At 40.9% G+C, this 25,795-nt stretch overlaps 3 protein-coding genes across 3 annotated transcripts in view; 2 read left to right on the top strand and 1 right to left on the bottom strand.

Annotated features, from left to right (window-relative positions):
* The window catches only part of BBOF1 (basal body orientation factor 1), a 35,334-nt gene extending 30,397 nt beyond the window's left edge, over positions 1-4,937 (top strand). Inside the window, exon 12 of the mRNA XM_040226115.1 lies at positions 3,442-4,937. Within this exon, the coding sequence (XP_040082049.1) occupies positions 3,442-3,453 (12 nt within the window). The 3' untranslated portion in view covers positions 3,454-4,937. The remainder of the gene's footprint in view (positions 1-3,441) is intronic.
* On the bottom strand, positions 673-19,582 carry ALDH6A1 (aldehyde dehydrogenase 6 family member A1). The gene is made up of 12 exons (XM_040226113.1): positions 19,428-19,582; positions 11,728-11,787; positions 10,034-10,108; positions 9,701-9,862; positions 9,394-9,472; positions 8,701-9,003; positions 7,379-7,500; positions 5,819-6,008; positions 5,441-5,622; positions 3,951-4,130; positions 3,584-3,682; positions 673-1,682 (listed from the first exon to the last, which is right to left on the bottom strand). Exons 1-12 carry the CDS (start codon positions 19,476-19,478, stop codon positions 1,578-1,580), a joined length of 1,608 nt encoding a protein of 535 aa, XP_040082047.1. The 5' UTR covers positions 19,479-19,582; the 3' UTR covers positions 673-1,577.
* Positions 19,583-19,715: 133 nt separating this feature from the next.
* LIN52 (lin-52 DREAM MuvB core complex component) overlaps positions 19,716-25,795 on the top strand; it is a 117,740-nt gene continuing 111,660 nt past the window's right edge. The window contains exons 1-2 of the mRNA XM_040226118.1: positions 19,716-20,098; positions 25,186-25,260. Of these exons, the coding sequence (XP_040082052.1) occupies positions 20,068-20,098; positions 25,186-25,260 (106 nt within the window). The 5' untranslated portion in view covers positions 19,716-20,067. The remainder of the gene's footprint in view (positions 20,099-25,185; positions 25,261-25,795) is intronic.

Here is a 25,795-nt window from a genome sequence, read left to right as displayed (position 1 = left end):
AGACAGGATTCAGCCAGCATGGTAGAGCAGAAACAATCTATTCTGTTTAATACATAAATTTCTGTTCTGACTTAAAGTTGAGCTATAGCAAAGAAACAAAAAGCATAAAGACATTTGCAGAAGAGCTGTCAATGCATTTCTTCTACTACCTCACACATAGAGAGCTTTGAAATTTCTTAGGCCCTAATCAATTACTTTACATTAAGGGGTCTTTCATTAAAAAGTATCACAAATGAGAAATGCAGGCAAGAGAAAAGCACAATATAAAAAATGCAGCAAGTAGTATCAGGTTAGACTTACTTTAGGTAAGAATCTTGCTCACACTTGGAGAACACTTGAGTTTGAAGGTTTTGGGTCTCTAGTCCAGAAAGTGGGAATTTGGTTTTCCCCTTCCAAACTGGAAGAATATTTTCAGGAAGAATTTTTGTTTGGAATAGTGTTACCCAAGGTTGTATCTTCGAGGGTGGTTCATTTTCTCTGACCCTTTGTTACTCAAAGTAAGAGTACCAGGAGTCCTAAGAAATGTTCTGTCCTTGTCCATTATACTGATTTAGTCAGGATTAATTTTATTTCAAAGTGCAGAACAGTGGTTAAAACTTGTTTTCAGAAATAAATTTTGGAAGAGAAAAATATTGTAAAACATATAGGTAATGTTTCTTCAGTTTCTTGTTCAACTAATGAGAAAAGAGCATTGCCTTTTTTTAACCATTAATCATTTCTCAATAAATGTGAGATCCTGTTGAACATAAAAAAAAAAAAAAAGAGTCTGGCCGACTACCTCTTGATTTCTGGACCTAATATAACCTCTGAAATAGTTTTCTTAAAAATAAAACAAAACCTGCTGGCATCTAAATTAATGACTGATGCACTAATTAATGATTACTGAAGCAAACTCTGAAATTTAACACTTGGCACAAACAACAAAAAGTTGATTTATCCAAAAAGTTGAGGTATCCATAGTAAGTGGTTTTAAGAAGCAGGAACAGTGACAATGGTAGAATTTGTGATCATGAATCACTAGGACAAAGTGGCATTCAGCAGGAAAGAAAGCAGCAGTTGTCACAACTGTGGGATAAGCAGAAATGGATTATGGCTTTGTAATGTGGGATAAATGAGAGGCTCCGCAAAGCCTGGCAGAGGGGTCTGACCCACTGGCGTTTATGTAGGACTGTGTGTGAGGATCAACCAAAGGGTGAATTATTTTTGACCTATGTCTCCATCCAAGAGCTCCTCTTCCTTGGGAGATCTTCTTTACACACACTAATGTTCCCTTCACATCATTCATCAGAAATGGGGACAATTTTTAGAAAACAGGTCTAAGCTCTTATTCCAGAGAAGCATTTCACAGTTAGAACAGTGACCTCAAAAATAAAATTATGAAGAGCAAGTGAAAATCTGGTTTCAGAGTTATACTAGGAGTCTCCCTATTAGCAACTTAACAGAGGTCAATGGTCCTGAGAAAGATTTTAGTTACAAGGTATTACAATCCCAGGGATCTGAGTAAAGTAGGCAGTTGGAATTGGTCAAAAATAAACAGTGATTACTCAGTATGTACCGAGTCTGGAACAGACTTGTTTCTAACGGCCCATGGTAGGCATGACTACAGCAGGTGAGGAAAGAGAAGCATCTTCTTCTTTCCATTGAGACGTGATAGTCTTTAGCTGAGTATAGAATTGGATGCCCTACAGAGAACAAAGAAAAAAAAAAATATCATATATGCCTGGGGGTTTCATGATTCTTCTTTTAGTCAACTTTTGAAGGAGGTATTGTGAAATGCTATTCATGTTCCTACTTGCAGAACAGGTGCAACCAGAATTCAATACATTATTCATGAGATAATCTATGTAAAACACTTAATATATTACCTGGCACATAGTAGAGTCAAATCTTAGCTATCATTATGCTAAAACTAGCCAAGAATATCTAAATGGAAAAACTGGACAATGTAAACTGTTAAACTTGTATTTATTTTATAAGAATAGGCTTGAGCGAAAGAGAAGAGTGTACAAAATTAACACACAAAATTACTAGCAAGCTAGAAGAGTACTGTTAGAACACAACTCACTAGCTTGATTAAAATATACCTCTAGAATTAACAGACAAAATCTGGGCCATGTTAATATACAAAACAATTTTTTTAGAGATTATTACATACTTTCAATATAAGATACAAGTTTACATTTTATTATGTAAGAATGATACCTTTATGTCTTCTTTACAGAATGTAAAATAGCAATTTAATTGCCTAAGGATTTAAGACTTCAAACTCTGCATAAGGTTAGTCTTTTACTCTAGGAAGCCTCACTTACTGCTTCACTTACTAGACTAACTTAGTAATTAAACAGGCAAGGGGGTTGGAAAAAAACCCCAAACCAACAAACTTTTAAGCAACAGTTCTACTCTGCTTCCCTTGAAAGAAATGTTTAATAGTATCAAATTAATCATTTTTACAAAAGCTGTGACTAATGCACAAATTGGATAATCCATCTTGAAACAACGAGTGTTGTCTTAACCAGTTGGCAACACTGTCATACTCTGCTATGTAATCCCACCATTAATTTATTATTAACGTATAAAGGGAGACCTGTATAGAAAACAAGTCAACGAGTGTTGTCTTAACCAGCTGGCCACACTGTCATACTCTGCTATGTAATCCCACCGTTAATTTATTATTAACCTATAAAGGGAGACCTGTATAGAAAACAAGTAATTTTTTACTGAAGGTTCCAAAATGGCTGTATTTCTGTGGGACTAAAAAGCACTTTTCACCAGGCCATTTGTCCAACATGTATTTGGTTACTTGCTCTGGTGCTACATCCTTCAGGTAGGTAAATAATAATTACAGTGTGACAAGGGCTTCTTAACATGAGTTAAATAGTCCCATTGACTTGCCTCTGTCTACCTCTCTAACCTTATCTCTTGCTACTCTCTCCCTCATTCACTCACTGGGCTCCAACCCATTTCTACTGTTTGATCATGCCATGCCTGGTCTTGCTTTAGGGTATATGCACAAGTTGAAGGATGAGACAGTGGTGGTAATTTGGTTCCAGATCTGCTTTATGTATTTTTTATTTGATGCTATACTTATAGCATTTATTATATTTAGAATATTGTTTAATATACAGAAGGTGCTCAATAAAAGTTTTAGTAAATGAGTGACTAACAGGAAATGTGTGGTGGGAGCACTTGAGGGACATACCCAAGCCAGCATTGGAGGAGATGGTGGTGAGAGTTGCCTTTCTTTAGCAAGTCCACACTTTAAACTGGTGGTTAACAGTCACATGAAGGAGGGTAGAAATGGGATGTAGGAAGAAAGGGTCATAGGCAGAGGAGAGGGCATATACAAAAGCTTGGACTTACTCAAGCTCTTCCCCCAAAACTCTGTTGCCTTGAGTTATTCAGGAAATAGCAAACTTTTATTAACTTTTATATCTTTTCTAGGGAACCTACTGACAAGTACTGCTGAACAACATATAACCTCATAGAAGCTGCAGGCAGTTCCTTTCTTGCAGAATCCTTGTTCCTGAATATGTTCAAGAGAGTTTCTTAAGAGGAAAAATATTTTTTTAAAACTTGAAGTTACCTGTTTGCCATAGAAATTGGTGTCTCCCCTGAAGGAAGCGCGAGAGCCGGTGAATGAGAACATTGGCAAAGGCACTGGAATGGGCACATTCACCCCAACCTGAAGCAGAACAAAGCCACATCAACCACTAAGAAAAAGACTCTGTGAAGGAACTCTCCATTTAGAAGCACAAGTGCTGGGCATCAGAAAGACCAATTTAACTACCCACCTTCCACCCGATCCTCCATCCCATGAACTTTTATTCCTGAGGAAGAACTGGGGCATCAAGGGAGAGCAGAGAGCAGTGACTGACCCTTGTTTACCTTCTCCCCTTACACAGGAAACTGTAAATGGCTACAAGAATCTCCTAAAAATTCTGTTCACAAACCTGCCCAACATCCACCAAGTGGGAATATTTCCGAGCAGTGGCTCCATTGGTGGTGAAGATGGCTGTTCCATTTCCATATGGGTTGTCATTTACAATCTTGATGGCTTCATCCAAAGTGTCTGTTTCCAGAACTACAAGAACTGGGCCAAAAATCTCCTCCTTGTAACAGGTCATGTTTGGCTGCCAGGAGTGATGCATCGGAAAAGTAGTCAGTATTTTTTGCGTATTTGGTATTTTATTACCCACAGCTTACCTGCACAATTTTTAGGTTAGTCATCTCTTTTCATTTTAAATCACCTGTAAAAAAAAGAGTCCTTTCTTTCCATGCTCCATCTTCCAAGCTACCAATCAGAAGTAACTTGAAACTCGTATTTCTATAACGACATAACTACACTCTGTTCCTTTATGCACTGTATTTTTTGATCTCATGACCCATCACTAGCTTCCTGATTTATGCCTGTATTACTTGTTTACACAACTGTTATGTTACTGAAAAGCTACTTGAAAATTCATTTTAGAAATCGAATATATATTGAAAACATAACAGGAGAATTTTTCTATTTAAAGAAATCCTGTGGTAAGTTTTCTGTAACATAAATAATCCTTTCTTCTTCATTCCTTTGCCTCCTAAATGAGTCTGTCCATTTTTATTTTGGTATCAGGTCACATTAAACATTCAAAACATCTTTCACCACTGTAGCTGTTTGTAGCTGGATAAGTGGATTTTTCCTCAGTGATTCTGTGGCAAAAAATCTCAATTTCTATTATACTTAGATTCAACTCTTGATTATTCAGGATTATAATAGGAACAGTGGGGATATATGAACTTAAAAAAAAAAAAACCCTCAATGTACTCATTAATTTTAGATAAGCAACTTTCAGAGTTTTGATAAAGAAAAATTGACACCAGTTCTTTTTCTTTTGTTGCTTTCTGGTGAAGATGCACGTATTCAATAAACATTGAAAGTGAAGTGAAAGTGTTAGTCACTCAGTCGTGTCCGACTCTTTGCAACCCCATGGACTCTACCCTGCCAGGTCCATCTGTCCATGGAATTCTTCAGGCAAGAATACTAGAGTGGGCTGCCATTCTTCCTCCAGAGGCTCTTCCCAACCCAAGGATTCAACCTGGGTCTCCTTCATTGCACGTGGACTCTTTACTGCTGAGCCAGTACTGGGAGGGCTCAATAAACACTGGGTGGTTGATATATTGTGTTTGTGACAGAGGCTATTTATCTCTGCAAAGCCAAAATTATTTACTTTTTATCCCTTAACGGAAAGTTTTCCAACCACTGATATAGTGGAAAGAGGTTGGGAGTCAGGAGGGGTGACTCATTTGGACTTATGATAAAATAATTGAGTAATTCTGGCAAGAGATGAGGTCTCTAGTCATTAAATGTCTTCATTTATAAATTAGAGGAATGAGATTCCATTGTCTCCAGTGGTGCCTTCAGCTCATATGTTTGTGAACTAAATAATTCACAGTTGTTCACCTTGACATTTGAAATGATGGTTGGCCCAACAAAGTTCCCATTTTCATAACCTTTGACTTTAATACTTCGCCCGTCAAGAAGGATGGAAGCTCCTTCCTTTGTTCCACTATCAATCAGGTTACAGACACGCTCTTTTGCCTGGGGGGTGATCAGAGGGCCAAGATCAGCTCCAGGCTGGTCTCCTGTAAAACAACACAGAAGTATTTAAGGTCTTTATGAACATAAATGATGAGCGATAACTAAAGATGAATCTGAATGACAAGTAGTCCAGTACAAAGAGAGGCAGTGGTAAGAATAAACATGACCGCTCCCACTGGACAAGGCCAGTGCAAAACCCAGAGCTTAGTGCCAGAGATGCAAAGTCTAAAAATTGGTTACCTGCATTGACTCTCAGTTTTTTGGCACGTTCTACCAGCTCTGGCAGCCACTTCTTAGCTTCTCCCACAAGGATTGCTGTTGAAAGAGCCATGCAGCGCTGACCAGCAGCTCCAAATGCTGCCCCAACCAACTGGTTCAGGGTATTTTCCTTATTCGCATCTGGCATGACTACTCCATGGTTCTTTGCTCCCTAAGGAAATACAGAAAGTACATGAATCTTCCTTGGTAAAATACAATTAGGCTAATAAACTAAAGAATCTAAGTTTTCAGATGAGAATTTAAGAAAAGAACTTGAGAATTTATCCTATGCTACTTTGAAAGGAGATTTATTATCATTTTGATATTGCTTAAGTCCTGGCAACACTGAGTAAGTCTCCGAGTTACTTTTTCTTCACTTTCTCAGCTGAAAAGCTGACAGGTGTTTATTTAGATCAAAACTATTATTAAAAAAAAAAAATAAACACCCCAAACAAAATACTGTCTCAATCACATTCAGATTGACAGGGTAAACACTTCATCTAGGAACCAAGGAGAACTCCCTTCTCTTTTCTAAGTTAGGTAGGAAAGAATCTGTTGTTTGTTAGGGTTTCCAGTTATATGAAGAGCAATGTAAACAAAGGGCTCCAGTAGCCAGCTGAAAGGCAAAACAGGAGGGGGACCTCCTGACATAATTTGTAGAAAGAAGTTCCCCTAATTGACTTGCTTCTAGATACACGGCCTCATAAATTTCTATGTAGGATGATACAGGGTCATTTCCATATATTTACAGATATAGCTATAGTTGAATACTTGAATAGATACCTTGTCTGCTACTTAACTGTATCACATTACACAGAGCATTAATGTTAGACACAAAACACATCGATGAAATATGTAGGGGCATAAATCAAATTGGCCAAAACACATCCAGCCACGAAAAGAAATAAACGAGCATATCATGAATAGTTTCTAAGCCTGTGGATAGGTGGCTTCCCTTTCTGCTATTAGTGGAAGAGTAAGAATGGCAACTGGACATTATATTTAGTATCAAATGACCACAAAGTATTTGGCAAGGATCTAGTCACTAAGGAACAAAAAAACTGTGCAGTCAAGTAAACCACACTCAGATATCATACAGGGATATCTGGCTCTTTACTAAACCACCACCACCACAGTGCCTTAAATAGCCTGGACTCTTAGGGAAGATCACATCTTTAACATTAGTAGTTAGGATCTGCCTTAAAGGCAGGAAGGATAAGGGCTAGCTGAAAGCACGGGATGAAGGAAGAAATAGGCCAGAAACAGAATTTTGGGCTGAAGCCCAAAGAATCTGAATATCTTTCTTAAGGAGAAATGTGACTTTATCACCGAGATTACCTGGATAAAATAAAAGGTAACTAAAGTGACTGAGAATAAAACTCATCACAAGGTTTGTGGTTAAAGGGAAGATAACCAGGATGAACTGTGAATAAAGAAACACTGGCATTAGGGTGGGATGAGTGGTTCCTCTGCTGAAGGGCTTTTTCCAGGTAATTTTAATACATACAACAGAATTTGGGGGGAAAAGGAATAAGAAGTCACCATATTGGCTTGAACTCTCTTGCCATGTCTTGACCCTCGCTCGAAGATGTACTCTCCTGCCTGGTTGGATCCCACAAAGCTGATTGCTTTGATATCCGGATGATCGCAAATAAAATTTACAGCTTTAAGAAGAAAATAAATGAGTATCACAAAGGAAGAAAGGGCTTATGGGCTTCTCAGAATAGCAAATTTGTCCTTTTCTCACTGCTATGAAAGAAAAGTTTCATACTTTTGTTTCCTTGCCCTGGAATCCCCTTTTAGAGTTCTGCCCTTGTTCTCTTAAATTCTTTCTTTTCTTTTTTTTTTTTTTGGGTCACACAGCACCATTAATTGGGTCTTAGTTCCCCAACCTGGGACTGAACCTGCGCCCCCTCCTCCAGTGGAAGTGTGGAGTCTTAACCACGGGACCACGAGAGAAGTCCCTCTCTTAAATTCTTTAAACTACAAATTCTATTTAACGTGTTCTCTTTCATTATTTTTCCCAATTGCTAGTCCAGAATTTTTACTTTAACTCTGAAGGCTACCCAATACAATACTGTAAAGTAATTAGCCTCCAATTAAAATAAATATATTAAAAAAAACTCTGAAGGCTACAGCTCCTATTTTCCTCCAAAATAAAAGCCTTTCAATACTCGACTCCTCCTTTTGTCTTTTATGAATATGATATTTCCTCAACTGTCACTTGTATTGGAACTCTCAGATATTACTGTGCCCTCATGTGAGAAGCAACAGAGCAAACTATTTAAAAGTAAAAACCATGGTTGGCCTGTTTAAATATACACATCGCAACTTTTGACAGTTTCCAGCAACATGACTTTGGGCAAAATCAGCTGATTTCATTATGCCCCAATTTTCTCATCTGTAAAATGGGAAGATACTAGTACCTACCTGAAAGAGTGATTGTAAAGATTAAATGAGAGAATAGATGGAAAGCATTGGAACAGTGCTTGAAACAAGGAAGCACTTTTTAAGTATTAGCCATTATTATATGAATCAGAAGGACTTCAGTACCTCTGTGGTCTATAAATTCTGAGTTAAATAATGTTAAGTCCCTTCAGTATTGAAACGAAAACTTACTCTTTAATTTTACCTATCTTGCCCCAACCATAGTTCTTTGTCCTAATCTATTCTGTAGGGCAAGAAGCACTGCTCCTCCCCAGTTAGTTACCTTAGCACAGAGATGGCAACACAGTCAACAGTTTCTTCAGAAACGGAGGTTACTTATTATTAGTAAATCCCTTTATCCCTAAAACACCCATCACTGACTCAACACCTTGGTTTTTGGTAGTCAGATTAAGTGCCAGGTCCAGAGGGGCAGGTACCTTCATGTTGTCCATGGATGATATTCAGTGTTCCATCAGGGGCACCAGAGTCCTGAAACAGCTTGGCGAGAAGCATAGTTGCTCCAGGGACTCGCTCTGATGGTTTCATCAGGAAGGTATTTCCACACACCATGGCCATGGGAAACATCCAAAGGGGGATCATGGCAGGAAAATTGAATGGAGCAATGCCTGCGCACACCCCCAGAGGCAGACGGTAGGAATAAAGGTCCATGTCTTTGGTGATGGATGGCATGGTCTCCCCCAGCATGAGGGACGTCACACTGCAGGCATGCTCAACCACCTCTGGAACAGAGAAGCGGCAGTCAGGCGAGCAACTCTTCACACTGCCCAGTACTTAGCTTCGTCATGCTCTAGTCAGCCCTGAGTAGCAAGGCCAGTGACCGATGGAAAAAGCACTGATTCGCTATGTGAAGATGTTGCATGAAGTGAGATCATCTGAATGGGAAGAAGGCAGTGAAATGCATAAACCAACTGGAAGATTATTGGAGTACAATAATGAAGTAAGCCAACAGCATAGATACTCAGGTACTGTCATTTCCCACAAGTATTAGGATATCATGGGATAGCAAAACCTACATAAAGGAAGTGGAAGTCCCCCACTCTGGGGGACCCTTATCTTCCTTTGCTTCTTCCCAGTGTCCCTGAACTCCCCTAGAGGGACTCCCTGCTTACGGAGGCCTCGAAACACATCTCCTTCAGCATCCGCCAGGGTCTTCCCTTGTTCCAGCGTGATCAACCTGGCAATTTCTTTCTAGAGAGAAAACACACAAATAGAAACCAACACAAGGATGTGCCTCCCTTTAGTTCTCAGGCAGCCAGAAAAGAAGAAAAGTCAAGGAGAAGTTGTTGGAGGGAGAAAGCCATGATCTATGTCTCTTTGGATTGTATAGTTAGGGAGGGCAGCTAGCAGGGCCTCTATGAGAGTGACAAGTAGCACCTAAATAACACTTTGGGAAATTATACCATTCAGCTTTCTTACCAAGTTTTCTTTAATGAGTTGTTGATAGCGGAGCAGGACCTGCTGACGGCTTAATATTGAAGTGTCTGCCCACACGGGAAAAGTACGTTTGCAGGAAGAAACTGCTGCCTCCATTTCAGCCTTGGTGGACTGAGGGACCCGACCAATGACCTCATTGGTGGCCTGATGGAAAAGGCAGCACATCAATCATCCTTTGTCCCTGCCCCACCCTCTTCATTTAGTCACAGGGGCAGTGATATGTGCTTCACAATAGAGACCCAGGTCCTTATTTTTCCCACTGTGTTCCCAGAATTCTAGGCTAGTGAGTTCAGGCCCCAAAGCAGCTTTCCTTACGGGATTGTGGATGTCGATCCATTTGTCACTTTTGGATTCAATAAATTTCCCATCAATGAAGAGTTTTACAGTTGACTGGGGGAGAAAAAAAATAAACACAATACTTTGTATTAGTTAACTGCTTTACTTCTCTCTTTCTCTTTCACAAGGAGAAAAGAACTGGGGTTGATAACTGAATTTTCTGCTTTCTAGATATGTCACCACTAGGAAAGAGATACACAAATATACTCTTCTGTAGAGATATTAAGATAGGGCAGAACCTCTTAATACTGTGATCTCTCTGTAAATGGAAAATTCCTTGTAATCATACAGTGGAACTTCATAAAAAACATATGTCACTGAGAAAGTGAAAGTCAACTCCATGGACTGTAGCCCACCAAACTCCTCTGTCAATGGAATTCTTCAGGCAAGAACACTAGAGTGGGTAGCCATTCCCTTCTCTAGGGGATCTTCCTGACCCAAGGACTGAACCCAGGTCTCCTGCACTACAGGCAGATTCTTTACCATCTGAGCCACCAAGGGAGCCCATGTCGCGGACAAGCTTATACTAAAAAAGCAGCAGACTCTGTGTTAACAAATGTTAACTACTATGCTTTGTTGGCCCAGCTGACTTTCTGGCACATTACCGTGAGCATGCCTTATCTTTATGATGAAAATATTTTTAAAAACATTTCTATGTGTAGCTTTTCTAAGAAGCAGCCTGTTTTCATTAAATTTTCAAATGTGGTCTGTAGGTCAAAAAAGGTGAAAGACTACCATGTTATAATATGTGCATGCTTCTACCTAAACAGGATTTTGAGCACCAGTCCTTACAGATCAGGTTTAGTTATTGCAAATGGCTAACAGACAGTAGGTCTGTAAAAACAACTCTAAAGGTTGTAAAGAAGACAATCTTTAAGGCAGGGTCAAGAAAACCTTTAGAAGTCATGAAAATGTTTGTATCTTTTGACACAGTAATTCCAGTTCAGAAGGGAAATAATATAAAAGAAGCAAAAATAACCAAAAAAGATATAAATAAATGTTAGTTTTATAACACTGAAAAAAAAGGAATAAATTTAAATGTTATTTGTGAAAATTATTAGTTAATTCACACAGTATCTACTTGATAGAATATTACATAGGCATTAAAAGTCATAGTCATGGTGGCTCAGGGGTACTGAATCCACCAGCCAATGCAGGAGACATGGGTTTGATCCCTGGTCTAGGAAGATCCCACATGCCATGGAGCAACTAAGCCTGTGTGCCACAACTATTGAACCTGCACTCTAGAGCCTGGGAGCCGCAACTATTGAACCTGCACTCTAGAGCCTGGGAGCCGCAACTACTGGGCGCTTGTGCCACAACTACGAAGCCTGAGTGCCTTAAAGTCTGTGCTCTGAGATAAGAGAAACCATGGCAATAAGAAGCCTGCGCCCTGCAACTAGAGAGAAGCCCCTACTGGCCGCACTAGAGAAAAGCCTGTGCGGCAACGAAGACCAGCAAAGCCCCCAATAAATAAAATTATTAAAAAAAAAAATCATAAAGATCACTTTGCAATACTGGAAGTGCTTACAACATAACAGACATAATACAAGTTAAGAAAATCAAGACAGAAAATTTCAGATAAACTCTGATCACAATGATGTAAAGAAAATACCCCCAAACTGTACTGGATTCCTTCTCAGAAGTCAACCTTTATTACCAAATAAACTCACCACTGAAGATGAAGAGAAGGAGGATGCTGGCTGCCAACTGGAATTCACCTTGGAAGAGACCTGGAGGTAAAAGAAGGATTATTTTGATAAATGAGAGCAGAAAATTATTAAAAACTTAGTGAATGGCCACTATCTGATCAGTATTCTACTAGTTACCACAGGTATATGAAGAAGGACTTGGTGTTTGCTCTCAAGGGTCATATAGTCTTTAAAGAGAAAAGCTGTGAGGCTGTGGGACATAGCAAACTATGAGAGAACAAAAACTCATAACCATCACGTGTTCAATTTCTAGGACAGTCCTGATTTTAAAAAGATGTTTTTTGGTCATCAGACTGTATTTTTCTAGTTTTGGCCTGATACATGTAGTCACCTTAAATCTAAAAATAAGAAAACACCTAAGATGGGATTCCCTGGTGGCTCAGACGGTAAAGCGTCTGCCTGCAATGCGGGAGACCAGGGTTCGATCCCCAGGTCGGGAAGATTCCCCTGGAGAAGGAAATGGCAACCCACTCCAGTACTCTTGCCTAGAAAATTCCATGGATGGAAGGAGCCTGGTGAGCTACAGTCCATGGGATTGCAGAGTCGGACACGACTGAGCAACTTCACTTCACTAAGATGGTGTCTAACAAAATAGGTGTTGACTATAAGACAGTATATAACCAAGTGTCAAATATATGTATAATATGCCCATACAAATACTTAAATATGAGTGTTCATAGTAGTTTTGCTGGTAATAGTGTAAAATTTGGGAGCAACTTAAAGGTTGGATAGGTGAATAGGGAAACTAGTATGGTATATTCAGATATTAGAATACTACTCAGCAATGAAAAGGAATCAACTATTGATAATGCAACATGGATAATTATAATAATTATACTGAGTGAAAGAAGTTAGACTTAAGGAGAGTATCTATATAAAACTAGAAAATGTAAACCATAGTGTCAGAAAGCAGATCAGTGGTTACCTAGAGATGATGGTGGAAGAAAAGATGAAGGTCAGAGGGAAACATTTTGGGGCAATTAATATATTCACTATCTTGACTGTGATGTTTTCACAGGTGTATACAAATATTAAAACATTAAATTATACACTTTATCTTAGATCAATTTTAATAAAGCTATTTTTAAAAATGCCACATACACCTAAGAGGAAAAGAATGTGTTATATTTAATAGAATTTAATCAGCAAATGGTTAGAGTGGCAGGATCAATTAAAGTCACTCTCAAAAAATAGTTTGTATATATGCTAAGGAAGTTGATTTAAGAAATACAGAAGTCTAATCGAAGTGAGCAAATTAAAATACTCAAGACTGGAATGTAAAAGGAAGGTGCAGTCTAATAACCTATTACCTTATCTGAAGAGAGACCATGTTAACCAGAGTTTAGGGATGCATAAAGTACAAGAATTTGTTTGTGTGCTGACAGCACTATCCAGAGGAAAAGGTGCTGGTCCTTTGGGCCAGCAGTCTGTCAAAATGCCTAGTCTGCGGCTTCTCCTTTCACCACAAAAGCTATTTCAAACCAGCAACACCCTCCTGGAGACCACCATGTCTTATAGCCACATTCCCAATACCAACATAGTACCTGGTATACAAATAGGTGTTCAACAGCTATATTGCCTGATGTTCCCCACCCCAGACTTGGTTAGGTGTATTTTTCTGTACACCTAGCAGTCAGTATTTCCCTACTGAGTTTATTTGTCTGTGTTGTAATAGCCTATACTTGTTTTTACCCTAAGACTATAAATTCCACAGGGACAGGTACTGCATCTTATTTACCTACTTTATAACATTACTACATCAAGACTGTTCAGGTATGAAAAACAGCTTAGCAAGTAGTTGGTGCTCATTAAACATTGCTATTATTGTATTACTATAAATATTATTTGCTTACATTCCTTGCTGTTTCAAAACATATCAATTTTCTTAAAATTTTCAACTCTGTTCCTTTCCCTCTCACTGAGCTGATCTTATTTTTTCTACTTCAGAGGAAACTGAAATCATGAGATGGAAAATTCCTCAACTTCCTACTAGCAAGCCTACCAAACTGACCAATACTCATCATCTTTTCCTTTTACCTCTTATAGAGAAGGCAGCTACCAAGGTTCATGAAGACAGAGTAACTGGGAGACAGAGGTACACAGTCAATGTCTGACTGAAGAAGTATGTCTTCCAATTTAAGGCTAATCTCTGAATCTGTGCTCTGAAGTCGACTGTTCCTCCTGCCTCAGACACTTCCAGCAATTATCCTTTCTTTCCTGTATCTTAAAACCTCTCTCCATCCAACAGAAAGGGTTCTCTATACGAATTACCGTTATTTCCTCATCTCCCACTAGCTCCTCAATCAACTCCTACCTTTATGACTGAACACCAGAACACCAGAGACTTCCTCCATACCGTGGACTCTTCCCAGTCCTTCTTGTACTTGACCTCTCAGCAGAGGTGAAGAGTTAACCAGACCTTCTGTCCCAAATCCCCTTTTCACTTATATTCTGTGATGCCCTGGTATCTTTTCTATCTCTCGGGCCACATTTTCTCTGCCTTCTTCGTTGATTCCTTCTCCCATACCTGGCCTCTAACTGCTTGAGTTTCTGAACAAGGAGAGGTCCCAACTCTCCTTGGGTGATTTCATTAATTCCAGTGGCTTAATTAGCTAGATCCTGGTGATGCCCAAATCTTTAATTTTTCACCAGAATCTTCCTCATCAGGTAATACTTACATAACTGTCTTCACCACATCTCTACTTGGATATTATTTAGGTCCATGTTGGAAAAAGCTGACTTCCTCATCGTCCTCCTACCAATCAGCTCTGTTTCCTACAACCCACCTTTCAGTGAATGGGGCTAATATCCACCTAGGTGCCTAACCAGAAACTTAAATGTCACCCTAACTCTTCTCTCCCTCTCTTCTCAGTGAATCAAACAAGTCCTGGCAATCTGTCCTCCCAGAAGTGTTGGGAATGCAACCCTTTTCTTGTTTCCTCTTCCTACTCTACACCATCATTGTCTCTTACCTGGGTTTCCAAACAGGTAATGATTCCTAACAGGTCTCTCAGCCTTCAATCTTAAACCTCTTATTCTTGTTTCCACTCCAGAGCCAAAGGGTCTTTTTAAAACACAAACTTGGTCAGATCATTCCTTTGTTTAAAACCCACCAATGGCTTTCCATTGTCCTTGGGATAGACTCACCTTGGTGTTGCTTAGAAGATTCTACATAGTATCTTTACTTCTCTAGTTTCCTAGTGTGCTGCTCTCTTCCTTGCTCTCTCTATGCTCCGGGAATTCACAACATGTTTTGTGCTCACACTGCCCTTGCACGTGCTGCTCCCTCTTGCCTGGAGTTGTTTCATCCCATTTGCTTGGCTCACGTCTATTCTTGAGCCCCCTATCACTTTGGGTACAGGTACAGGTCAGTTCTGTAGGCTTGCTAGTAGGAAGTTGAGGACGTTCTCATCTAATGGTTTTAGTTTCCTCTGAAGTAGAAAAAACAAGGTTAACTCCTGTGAGTGAGCAGTACAGTAGCAGAGTTGGAAGTTTTTAAGTCTCAATATCAGGTCGAGGCTAAGTACCTGATTATGGGGTTCATAAAACACCTGAATTCCTCTAGTTCTCTTATCACACTAGAGAATGGCATTATTAAGTCTGTCTTCCCTTAGAACACTAGAGAGTTGTGTCCTCATCACCTGGTAGCATTCCTGGACTAGAGTAAGTACTCAGTAATATTCTGCAGAATGAAAGAATACACCCAAGCAATTGTGGGATAGTACTTTTGTTTTATGTAAACTCTCTTACTGGCTTCTCAGGTAGTGCTAATGGTAACGAATTCGGCTGCCAACGCAGGAGACTTAAGAGATGTGGGTTCAATCCCTGGCATGGGAAGATTCCCTGGAGGAGGGCATGGCAACCCACTCCAGCATTCTTGCCTGGAGAATCCCACGGACAGAGAAGCCTGGGGGGCTACAGTTCATAGGTTCGCAAAAAGTTGGACACGGCTGAAGTGACTTAACACACACGCAAACTCTCTTATAGGGCAGAAAATGTACAGATCAGCCAAGGAGCGCTTAGGCCACTTGATTTCATTCTGTCACACGCACATAGCCTCCCTGCTGTCGAGAGGGCATAATAAAACATTATCATTTAGTTTTTGACTAAATGATAGTCATTTAGTCTTTTCTTCATTTTCCAAGACACAATCATTAGTACAGTTACTGAAAAGAACTATCCTATGTCCAGTCACACCAAACTTCTTGATCTCTAGATGTTTATTTCACACTTGCTATTTTCCTTGGCAGGAACTCCCTTCTCTGGCTAAAGGCCTCTGGCTAAAGTACTACTCTTGTAGTACTCAAACAGAGATCAACTCCTTTTGGAAGCTTTTCTAGAACTGCACAGGTTGAGTTTGGGGCTCTTTCCATAGGTTCCTGCAGTACTATGTGTAGTCTTACTGTTTAGCACTTACTGCATTGCAATAGGAAGGCTTTCAGTGAATATTTTACTCATCTCTCCTTTCCCAAAGTTCGGGCCAGTGTCTGACACAGAAAGAGGCTTAGACTTAAGTCCTGAATTCTCAGCAACATCAGTTCAGTTCAGTGGCTCAGTCGTGCCCAACTCTTTGCGACCCCATGAATTGCAGCACACTAGGCCTCCCTGTCCATCACCAACTTCCGGAGTTCACTCATACTCCTGTCCATCGAGTCAGTGATGCCATCCAGCCATCTCATCCTCACTCGTCCCCTTCTCCTCCTGCCCCCAATCCCTCCCAATGAGTCAACTCTTCGCATGAGGTGGCCAAAGTACTGGAGTTTCAGCTTTAGCATCATTCCTTCCAAAGAAACCCCACAGCTGATCTCCTTCAGAATGGATTGGCTGGATCTCCTTGCAGTCCAAGGGACTTTCCAAGAGTCTTCTTAAGAGTTACTAGGTGGGAAACCTTGGATGACCTTTAAGATTGCTGGGAGAAATATCAACAACCTCAGATACACAGATGATACCACCTTAATGGCAGAAAGTAGAGAGGAACTAAAGAGCCTCTTGATGAAAGTGAAAGAGAGTGAAAAAGCTAGCCTAAAACTAACATTCAAAAAAACTAAGACGATGGCATCTGGTCCTATCACTTCATAGCAAATAGATGGGGGAAAAAATGGAAACAGTGAGACTTTATTTTCTTGTGCTCCAAAATCACTGTGGACGGGTGACTGCAGCCATGAAATTAAAAGATGCTTGCTCCTTGGAAGAAAAGGTATGACAAACCTAGACAGCATATTAAAAAGCAGAGTCACTACTATGCTGACATAGGTCCATCTACTCAAAGCTATAGTAGTCATGTATGGATGTGAGAGTTGGACAATAACAAATGCTGAGTGCTGAAGAATTGATGCCTTCAAACTGTGGTGTCGGAGAAGACTCCTGTGAGTCCCTCGGACTGCAAGGAGATCAAACTCCAGTCAATCCTAAAGGAAATCAGTATTGAATATTCATTGGAACGACTGATGCTGAAACTGAAGTTTCAATACTTTGGCCACCTGATGTGAAGAGCCAACTCACTGGAAAAAACTCTGATGCTGGGAAAGACTGAAGGCAGGAGGAGAGGACAGGATGAAATGATTAAATGGCATCACTGACTTAATGGACACAAGTTTGAGCAAACTCTGGGAGGTGGTGAAGGACAGGGAAGCCTGGCATGCTTCAGTCCATGGGGTCACAGAGAGTCAAACACAACTTAATGACTGAACAACAACAACAACTTACTTCATTAATTCTAATCTTCACAAATATTCTCAAAACTAGGAAGTGGTGGAGCTGGAATAGAATCCAAGTATGATTGTGAAGCCTGTGTTCTTTCCACTGTTATCACTGAAGAAAGTCACTGAGTCATATTAAGGCTAGTTTTCTTTAAATGGGAGTGATAATATCTGGATTGCCAGACTCTAGACTACTCTCAAACGATCATGTTACAGTAACTCCTAATTGGCTTAGAATTATTATCTCTGTTCTATTTCAGGTCAATGCAGAAGTTTCTGCAAATGAATCAGAAAAAAGTGCTTATTTCCAAAATAAAGCACTTGGGGAAGGAGATTCTTTTCCTTGATACAAAGGACAACATAGTTTTTTAAGGCTCTCAATGACTTGTGATGGTGGAAAGGCAAAGGGAAAAAAGCCAATCTAATAAAAGATTTCCAAGAGAAGTTGGTAATGGAAAATATAGGGTGGAAATTTTGTTTTCTGACTACAAAACAAAACCTAGAAAAACAGAACCAGGATTACAGCAAGAAATATGAGTTAGGACAGATCATTTGACAAATCCTTCCAATCCATTCACACTGTCCCATTAAATAGCATATTTAAACAGAAACCTCTGCAGACTCTGCTAAGAATCTTAAAAATGCATAGTCTCTGGAGCAGAACCCACTGAACCTGATAAATACTAATGTTATCTATAAGCCCAGAAATACAGAGGAAGAAGTTCCCAAGCTGAACATGAGTAAGAAAAGCAAAGCTGTTTCTTGCAGGTTCGATAATGTTGCCTCATAATATTATAAGTCCTTGCTAGGCTTGAACAACGGGGAAAGGCTACAAACAGCTGGAAACAGCTACAGGCCTCAGGCATGTAGCTCCTGTAGCTCAACCACCTGTCCTTAAGCTAGCTTCAGAGAAGACCTGAACACCCCTACCCCACTCCAACCCCAGGGACAGAGCTGAGTTGGGGCTTCGCTGCTGGCTCAGACGGTAAAGAATCCACCTGCAATGTGGCAGACCTGGGTTCGATCTCTGCATTGGGAAGATCCCCTGGAAGAGGGCATGGCAACCCACTCCAGTATTCTTGCCTGGAAAATCCCCATGGACAAAGGGGCCTGGCCGGTTACAGTCCATGGGACGGCACAGTGGAACACAGCTGAGCGACTAAGCACAGCACAGCACAAGCTGACTCTGGGGTGGGAACTTGGAACTTACACTTCTTGTCTTCCTTGGTTCCCATTTTCTATCACCTATTTTAGAGATGTTTAATTCTTTGCACGTGCCTGGAACAAACTGGGATCATTAACTATGTGTCCTTATTCAACGCCAACAAAACACTGTAACTCTGCCAGAAAGTTAAACAAAGTCTTGGCAAGCAAAGGCACAACAGTCCACAGCCTGTGGAACATGCAAAGAGCCATAGCTGGGGAAAACAGCTCAGCAAATGACTGCTTTTGGGAAAACGGAGTGAACATTCCGAGAAGGAGATTCAAAGTTCATTCACTGACCCTCGCCCCTCGTGTGCTTCCTGCCCCTCACCCCCCGGCCTTTACCTCGGATTGCAAACCGTGAAGAAGGGTGGGGGAAGGGGACAATTTGGAGGTTCTCGGCCCAATGCTAAGAGAGGTGACCAGAAGGGGAGTTTCTAGGGCAGAGAGGTGGCTGGTGCAGAGGTGAAAGGGAAGACGGTGGGCAGACCGACACACACAGGTGGGGCAAGAGAGTGTCGGCAGGGGTCGGGCAAGCCTCGAAGAGGAGAGTGGGCCAGAGCCAGAAAAGGGGGTAGGCTCAAGAATAAAAGGGCCAGGGCTGAATCCAACGAAGGCAGGTACTGAGTGAGGTGTGGGACAGGGCCGCACAGGTCAGATGGGCACAGAGAAGGGTAAGCCATGAAGGGGATGGCTCAGAGAGCGGATGGAAAGGACGAATTTCGAGCTTCGCAACCCCTTGGCGCTACCCTCACTCGCCTGGAGGATCCGGGCCCGCAATGCCGCCGCCGCCGCCGCCACCGCCGCCATGGCTCTGGGTTGTCTCTTCTCAGCCCCCGCACCTCTACAGTCTGAGACCGTCCAGAAGCTCTACCGCGGCCAGGTCTCGCCCCTCCATCCTGCCGCACCTCCTCACTGGCGGAAAAGACAGTCTCCCCTAGCCAATTACTCGCCCTAACGCCTGACTCCGCCCCTCACTCCCAGCCCTGGGGGAATACGATTGGGCAGAAGTGATAGCTTTCTCGCCCTGCTCTACTTCAACAAATTCTGTTGGCGGAGGTGTAGGGAAGACACGGCGCGACTCGCGGTGTTCTATATCAAGCTCATGAGGAAGACGCCCCCGAACCCGGAACTGCGATTGGCCAAAGGCTCAACCGAGGCCCCGCCCACTCACTGAGGGAGGTAAATAAGTTCATGCAAGAATTTTTGCAGTAGTGCCGCCTCACCCACTGCGCGAGGGGAGGTGTGGCTAGCACCGGGGGGCGGGCCTATGTAAAGATTGTCCCCATAGGGGCGGGGAGACGAACCCGGCTCCTGGGTTTGAGGGAAGGGTTTTCTCTTTGGGGGCGTGACTTACGGATCCAAGCTTTCCCGCCGACAGTTGGCCACGTCACGTGACATGGGTTGGAAGATGGCGTCTCCCACGGACGGTAAGAACCGGCTTAGAGACCTTTCGCCTGCCACATCCTTCTGCTCTCTCCTGGGAACTTCCGTTTCCATCTACCACTCGAATTTACATTTCTTCCATGGGCTCCTATCCTTTCCCTTCCACTTCTTTTCTAAGCGATGTGGCTGCTTCTTAAGCTCGCCGGTTCTTCACAGCGGCTCCAGAGGTGCCTGGTTTCTTCTCAGTGTACCAGGCAGATGGAGGAGGGCGCCCGCTTGGGACCTTTTCTGGGCAGAAGGACGAGGGTCGCCCTGGTCCTCCTTTAGCCTCATTTGGGTGAGGCTGATGGCCGAGGAAGAGATACTGATGAGGAAAGGAGGCGCCTTAGTGTAGCTTTCTCCTCCGGGCGCCTCACTGAAAAAGGTCAGTTCTTTTCTCTTTGAGCATCTGGAAAGATTTTTTGATTCTCTTAAGCGCTAGCTAGGGTTAGTGGCTGACCTCATCCTGGGATTGAACCACAAGAGAAAAATAATTCTCTCCTGTCTCCTTAAGATTGGGACCGTTGCCCTGGCAGCTACGGAAGCAGGAGACCCTCTCGGTCCCTAACTGTGAGTCCCGAGGAAAATAGAACTGAGCTTTTTAGCGTAGTCATGTACACGTCTCTACCTCTCTTGTTTCTGCTTTATGAATTGTTTCTTAAGGCTGAGTGATTGAACGATTTCTGCTTATATGTTGTCTAAGATGCAAATCATCTCAGGTCACAATTGAGTGGTTTTGGTATACCCCCAGGCTTTTGCTCTCCGATCTGTTTTAGGATTAAGGTTTTGCAGTCATTTCTGAACTGTTTTTGCTTCGACTATTCCATCCCCACGTTCATTTCACTGATAAGTAGTTTCCTCTCATTTTGTGTTTGGAAGGAATCTTGAAAGTTCATTTCAGGAATGAGGAACTTGTGGCCAGAAAAGCTATACTGAGATCCTACTTTATGAAAGGCGTTTTACTAGGTGCATTGGGAGAGAAGAAGATTAATCGAACATGTAAACACTTTGGCAGTTTCAGGTCTCATTTAAATGTCACCTCCCAGAGAGGCTTTCACAGAGCACAGTATCTGGACTTGCCCCTCTTCACCATTATTCACTTTCTCAGTACCTTCATCGACAGAATAGTTTATTATGTCAAGTTTGCCCCTTTCAGTCCAGATTGAAAATTCCAAGTCTGTTTCGTTGGTAGTTGGATCTCAGGGCTTAACACAGTGCCTCGCCTACTGGCAAGCAGTAGGTCTTCAATTCATGTTTATGGAAAGAATGATTAGATATATGCTTAAATAATATTTTAAGGTTTTTGAGCATGGGTACATACTGTATGGGGCTTCCCTGGTGGCTCAGCAGTAAAGAATCCCCCTGCCAATGCAGGAGACATGGGTCCCTGGGTCAGGAAGATCCCCTGGAGAAGGAGATGGCAACACGCTCCAGTATTCTTGCCTGGGAGATCCCATGGACAGAGGAGCCTGGCAGGCTACCGTCCATGGGGTCGCAAAGAGTTGGACATGATTTAGCTACTAAACAACAATGACAAGCAACCACATACTGTATAAGAAATTATAGGTATTGAAAGTCAAAAGAGATTCTTGATCCTGCCTGAGTGCTCTCTTGTTAAAAATGAAATGTCTTTTTTTTTGGGCCAGGAAAAAAGCAAAGAGCATTTAAAAAGTTAGCCAAGGGAATGTGGAGTTGTAATTTATTTAATGGGTGTAGACTTTCAGATTGGGAACATGAAAAAGTTGTAGCAATGGATGGTGATGACGGTTGCAAAGCAGTCTAAATGTACTTAATGCCACTGAACTGTACACTTAATACTGGCTAAAATGGTATGTTTTATGTATATTTTACCACAGTTGAAAAAAAATCAGCCAAGTGATAGAAGTAATGGCTGTGAAAATTTTTAGTTTATAACTAAGTTGTCTTTATATTTTTGTTCCTTATGTTTGATTTTCCCTTGTCTTCTCTCAATTTCTTTTCCTTCCTTTGGCCAGGAAGAATATTGTAAATGTTTTTTTTTTTCCTTTTGCCTTTTAACCATGTCCATTCTCACTCTATTTGCACGCTTGACTTTAAAAGTTTTCATGCTCATCTTTTGCATAGCTTTATCCTTTTCCCTCTAATCTTTTTAATCTGACAAAAACAGGTTGAGCACTGTGAACTTAAATTTTGCATCTAAATAAATGTCTTATCCTAAAATATACTACTGCCTAGCTCTCTCACTTCTATTTTTAGAGTTCCACCTGTTTCTGTCTATAAGATTTAATTAAAATTATCTTGCTGTGAAAAAAAGTTTAGATCTTTTACTCTTTCTCTTTTTAATGCTTAATTTGCTGGGACCTCCTTGAAAAGAAGAAAATTGAAATCTAAAGTCATTTATTACTTAATGTATGAGAATAACACAGTAGAGTCAAGTTATACCCTAGGCTGTGGAATCATAAGGTCATGCTTGTTGGTTATTGAATCCTACCCTCAATAAGTTTATTTTTGTTATGCTTGAACTTTCCATAAGTAGCATTCCTTGGAAGTTTGAAAATTGAGATTTTGTGTTTCACATATCTAGTTAAGGCAGTTTTTTAGAGTTGAGTGCTTTACCAATTAGAATGCCAATGGAAATTTCCTTAGAGTAAATAGATTGGTTCAGCTAACATCCATCTTCTCACAGCAGTACAGTAAAAAGGAAAGAAGAATAAAGGCAAAAATTTTTCTTCTTTTGATGAACACACTTAGGATTTACTCTTTTACTTTCCTGTCTGTCATACAGCAGTGTTAGCTGTAGTCATCATTACACCCCTAATACTTATTTACCTTGTAACCTAAAGTTTGTACCTTTCGATCACTTTCCTCTAATTACCCCTCTTCTTACTCCCACTTCTAATAACCATGAGTATGATCTCTTCTTCTGTGAGTTTGTCTGTTTGCTTATTTTAGATTGCACTCATAAGTGAGGTCGTATTATATTTGTTTTATTTCATTTATCAGAATGCCTTCAACGTCCATATAGGTTGTCACAAGTGACAGGATTTCCTCATTTATATATGGCTGAATAATATTCCATTTGTGTGTGTGTGTGTGTGTGTGTGTGTGTGTGTATTTTCAAACTTTCTTTATCCATCAGTGAACACTTAGGTTGTTCCCATGTCTTGGCTATTGTAGATAATCCTGATGTGAACTTGAGAGGTCCTTAGACTATTGGGAGGAAATTTTGTTTAGAGAAAAGGACATGTTGAAAGATTTTATAAATATGTACATTTTCTGGGTTCATAGCTTTTTTTTCAGATTTTCAAAAATTTGGCTTACCCAGAACATGTTAGGAACCACTGTTTATATCATTAAATTAGCTCATTTATGCAGCTAATTAGTATACTGAGCACAAAGTAATGTACTTAACAAATGTTAACTGTTGTTGTTAATATTAAACACCTTCGGTGTTCCAGGGCAAGAGTGGAAAAGAAATGGTATCAAAAAATTAGGCAGGGGCTGGGTCATATAGGATTTTATAGGTCACAATAGGTATGCATTCATGAATTTAGCTGGGAAGAAGTCTTTTAAGCTGGAGAGTGGCTTGAACTGATTGACATTTAACTTTTTGGAAAGTAGATTTAAGAGCAGGGATGGGGAGGGGTAAGAATGGGAGCAGGGAGACTGGTAAGAGCCTGTTGAAGTGGTACAGGAGAGAAACGATAGTTTCTTGCTTAATTAATGAAATTTCAGAGTGTGGTTTAGATAGAAACTACTGGATTTATGAATAGATTGGTAATGGAAGGATGAAAGAAAGGGAGGCATGAAGGATGACCCCTGGGTTTTGGATTGAGAACTGGAGTTGATGGTGGTGCTGTTTACTGAGAGGGAGAAGATGGGGATTAAAGTTTTTCACACATGTTAATAGAGATATCACGTAGCCACTTAGATATATAACTCTGAAGTTCGGGAAAATATTGGGGCTGGAAATAGAAATATGGAGTCCTTGGCATATAAATGGTGGTAAAGGATATGGGACTAGATGAGATTTCCTTGGGAGACTTTCAGTCGAGAGTGAAGCCAGCCTACGGTGGGCCCTGAGTGGAAGGGGAGACTGAAGGAATCCGTGAGGAAGGGGAAGAACCAGCATAGTGATTTTGTAGAAGCTGGAGTGTTTGAAGGAGAGTGGTCAGTGAGTGAATGCTGCAAAGGGGTCACATAAGAGAGAACAGAGAAGTGACCACTGGATTTAGCAACACAGGTCATCAGTGACCTCCATGACAGCTGTTTCCATGCATGTAGGGGTAGAAGCCTGTTTGTGGTAGGCTAAAGAAAGACTGTGAGGTGAGGAGGAGGAGACAACAGGATGGACAGCTAAAAAACTTTTGCTGTGAAGTAGTGAGGAAGTCATGGGGTCAAGAGTTTCTTCAAAGAAGGTAAATTCCAGAGCAGACTTACTTGTTGAGTATGAGCCAGTAGAGAGGGTAGAAACTGGTTGTGCAATAGATTATTCACTGTGATGTCTTTGACAAAGCAAGAGAAGGTGGAATCCAGAGCTTGAGCAGAGGAATTTGTCTTTTCTGATAGCAGGGACTTCAGTGACTGGAAGGAGAGTCTGAGTATGAGTAAAGATGGACTTCCCTGGTGGTTCATGTGGTAAAAAAATCCTCCTGCAAAGGAGGAGACCTGGCTTTGAGCCCTGGGTCTGGAAGATTCCCTGGAATAGGGAATGGCAACCCACTCCAGTATTCTTGTCTGGAGAGTTCCTCGGAGAGAGGAGCCTGGGGGGGCTACAGTCCATTGCGTCACAAAGAGTCGGCCACAACTGAACGACTTAATACACACACAGACACTCACACACACACACGAGTAAAGATACAGGTGGTTTTGAACATTCATTTTCCCCAACACCCTACTAAAATATTGTTTCCCTTTTTAAAGACGGGGAGAGTAAGGAAATCGTTTATTTGTGTAACATCATGGCTCAGTAGCATCAGTAATCATAGAACTCAAATCTCTAGACTTCCAGGTGAGTGAGTGTTCCAGTTTATGTTCTTTGAGATTGATGTGTCATAACATGGAAAATAATGTGTTTTGTTCCTTCTTGGCTTATCTGGGTGTTTTGTTCTAGGGGCAGATCTAGAGGCATCTTTGCTAAGTTTTGAAAAACTTGACCGGGCTTCACCAGACCTTTGGCCAGAACAATGTAAGTTTTTGGTTTCTTTATATCAGAATCGATAGGAAAACCTGAGCTACTTTGAGGAACATTTTTGAAGAGTTATCATTTAACTGTAATGATTAAAATTTTATTTCAGAGGAAGAGACTGAATTCTGTGGTCTGGTAGTAAGAATAGCTGTTTAGTAGTTCAGTTCTTTCAGAGCATAGTGTGACTCAGAAAATGATAGAGAACCTTTAAAAAAGAATTATTTTTAAAAGCTTTATCTGTAATAACTCAGACAATATGAAATGTATCAAGTAATTCCTTGCCTCCTTTAAGTGCTGATAAAGTTAACTGCTGTTGTAGTTCAGTACAGAAATTTTGTATTTTTTTTTAATGCTTACACAAGTAAGCAAATAAATATTTTAAAGTATATAGAGTTTTTTTGCTTTGTTTTGTTATGGGGTTGTATAGGAGATCAATCCTGGGTGTTCTTTGGAAGGAATGATGCTAAAGCTGAAACTCTAGTACTTTGGCCACCTCATGCGAAGAGTTGACTCATTGGAAAAGACTCTGATGCTG

This window comes from Oryx dammah, unplaced genomic scaffold, assembly GCF_014754425.2.
Source record: "Oryx dammah isolate SB20612 unplaced genomic scaffold, SCBI_Odam_1.1 HiC_scaffold_26, whole genome shotgun sequence".
NCBI lineage: Eukaryota > Metazoa > Chordata > Mammalia > Artiodactyla > Bovidae > Oryx > Oryx dammah.
Note: the sequence above shows the minus strand (reverse complement) of the source record. Positions and strands in the feature narration are given on the sequence as shown.

Coding starts and splice junctions, on each gene's coding strand:
- ALDH6A1 (XM_040226113.1), bottom strand. CDS start 19,478: ATGGCGGCGGTGGCGGCGGCGGCGGCGGCATTGCGGGCCCGGATCCTC. Junction 11,788..19,427: donor TGCGGGCCCGGATCCTCCAG/GCGAGTGAGGGT, acceptor TTTTACCTCCAG/GTCTCTTCCAAGGTGAATTC. Junction 9,863..10,033: donor GGATCGACATCCACAATCCC/GTAAGGAAAGCT, acceptor CTTTTCCATCAG/GCCACCAATGAGGTCATTGG.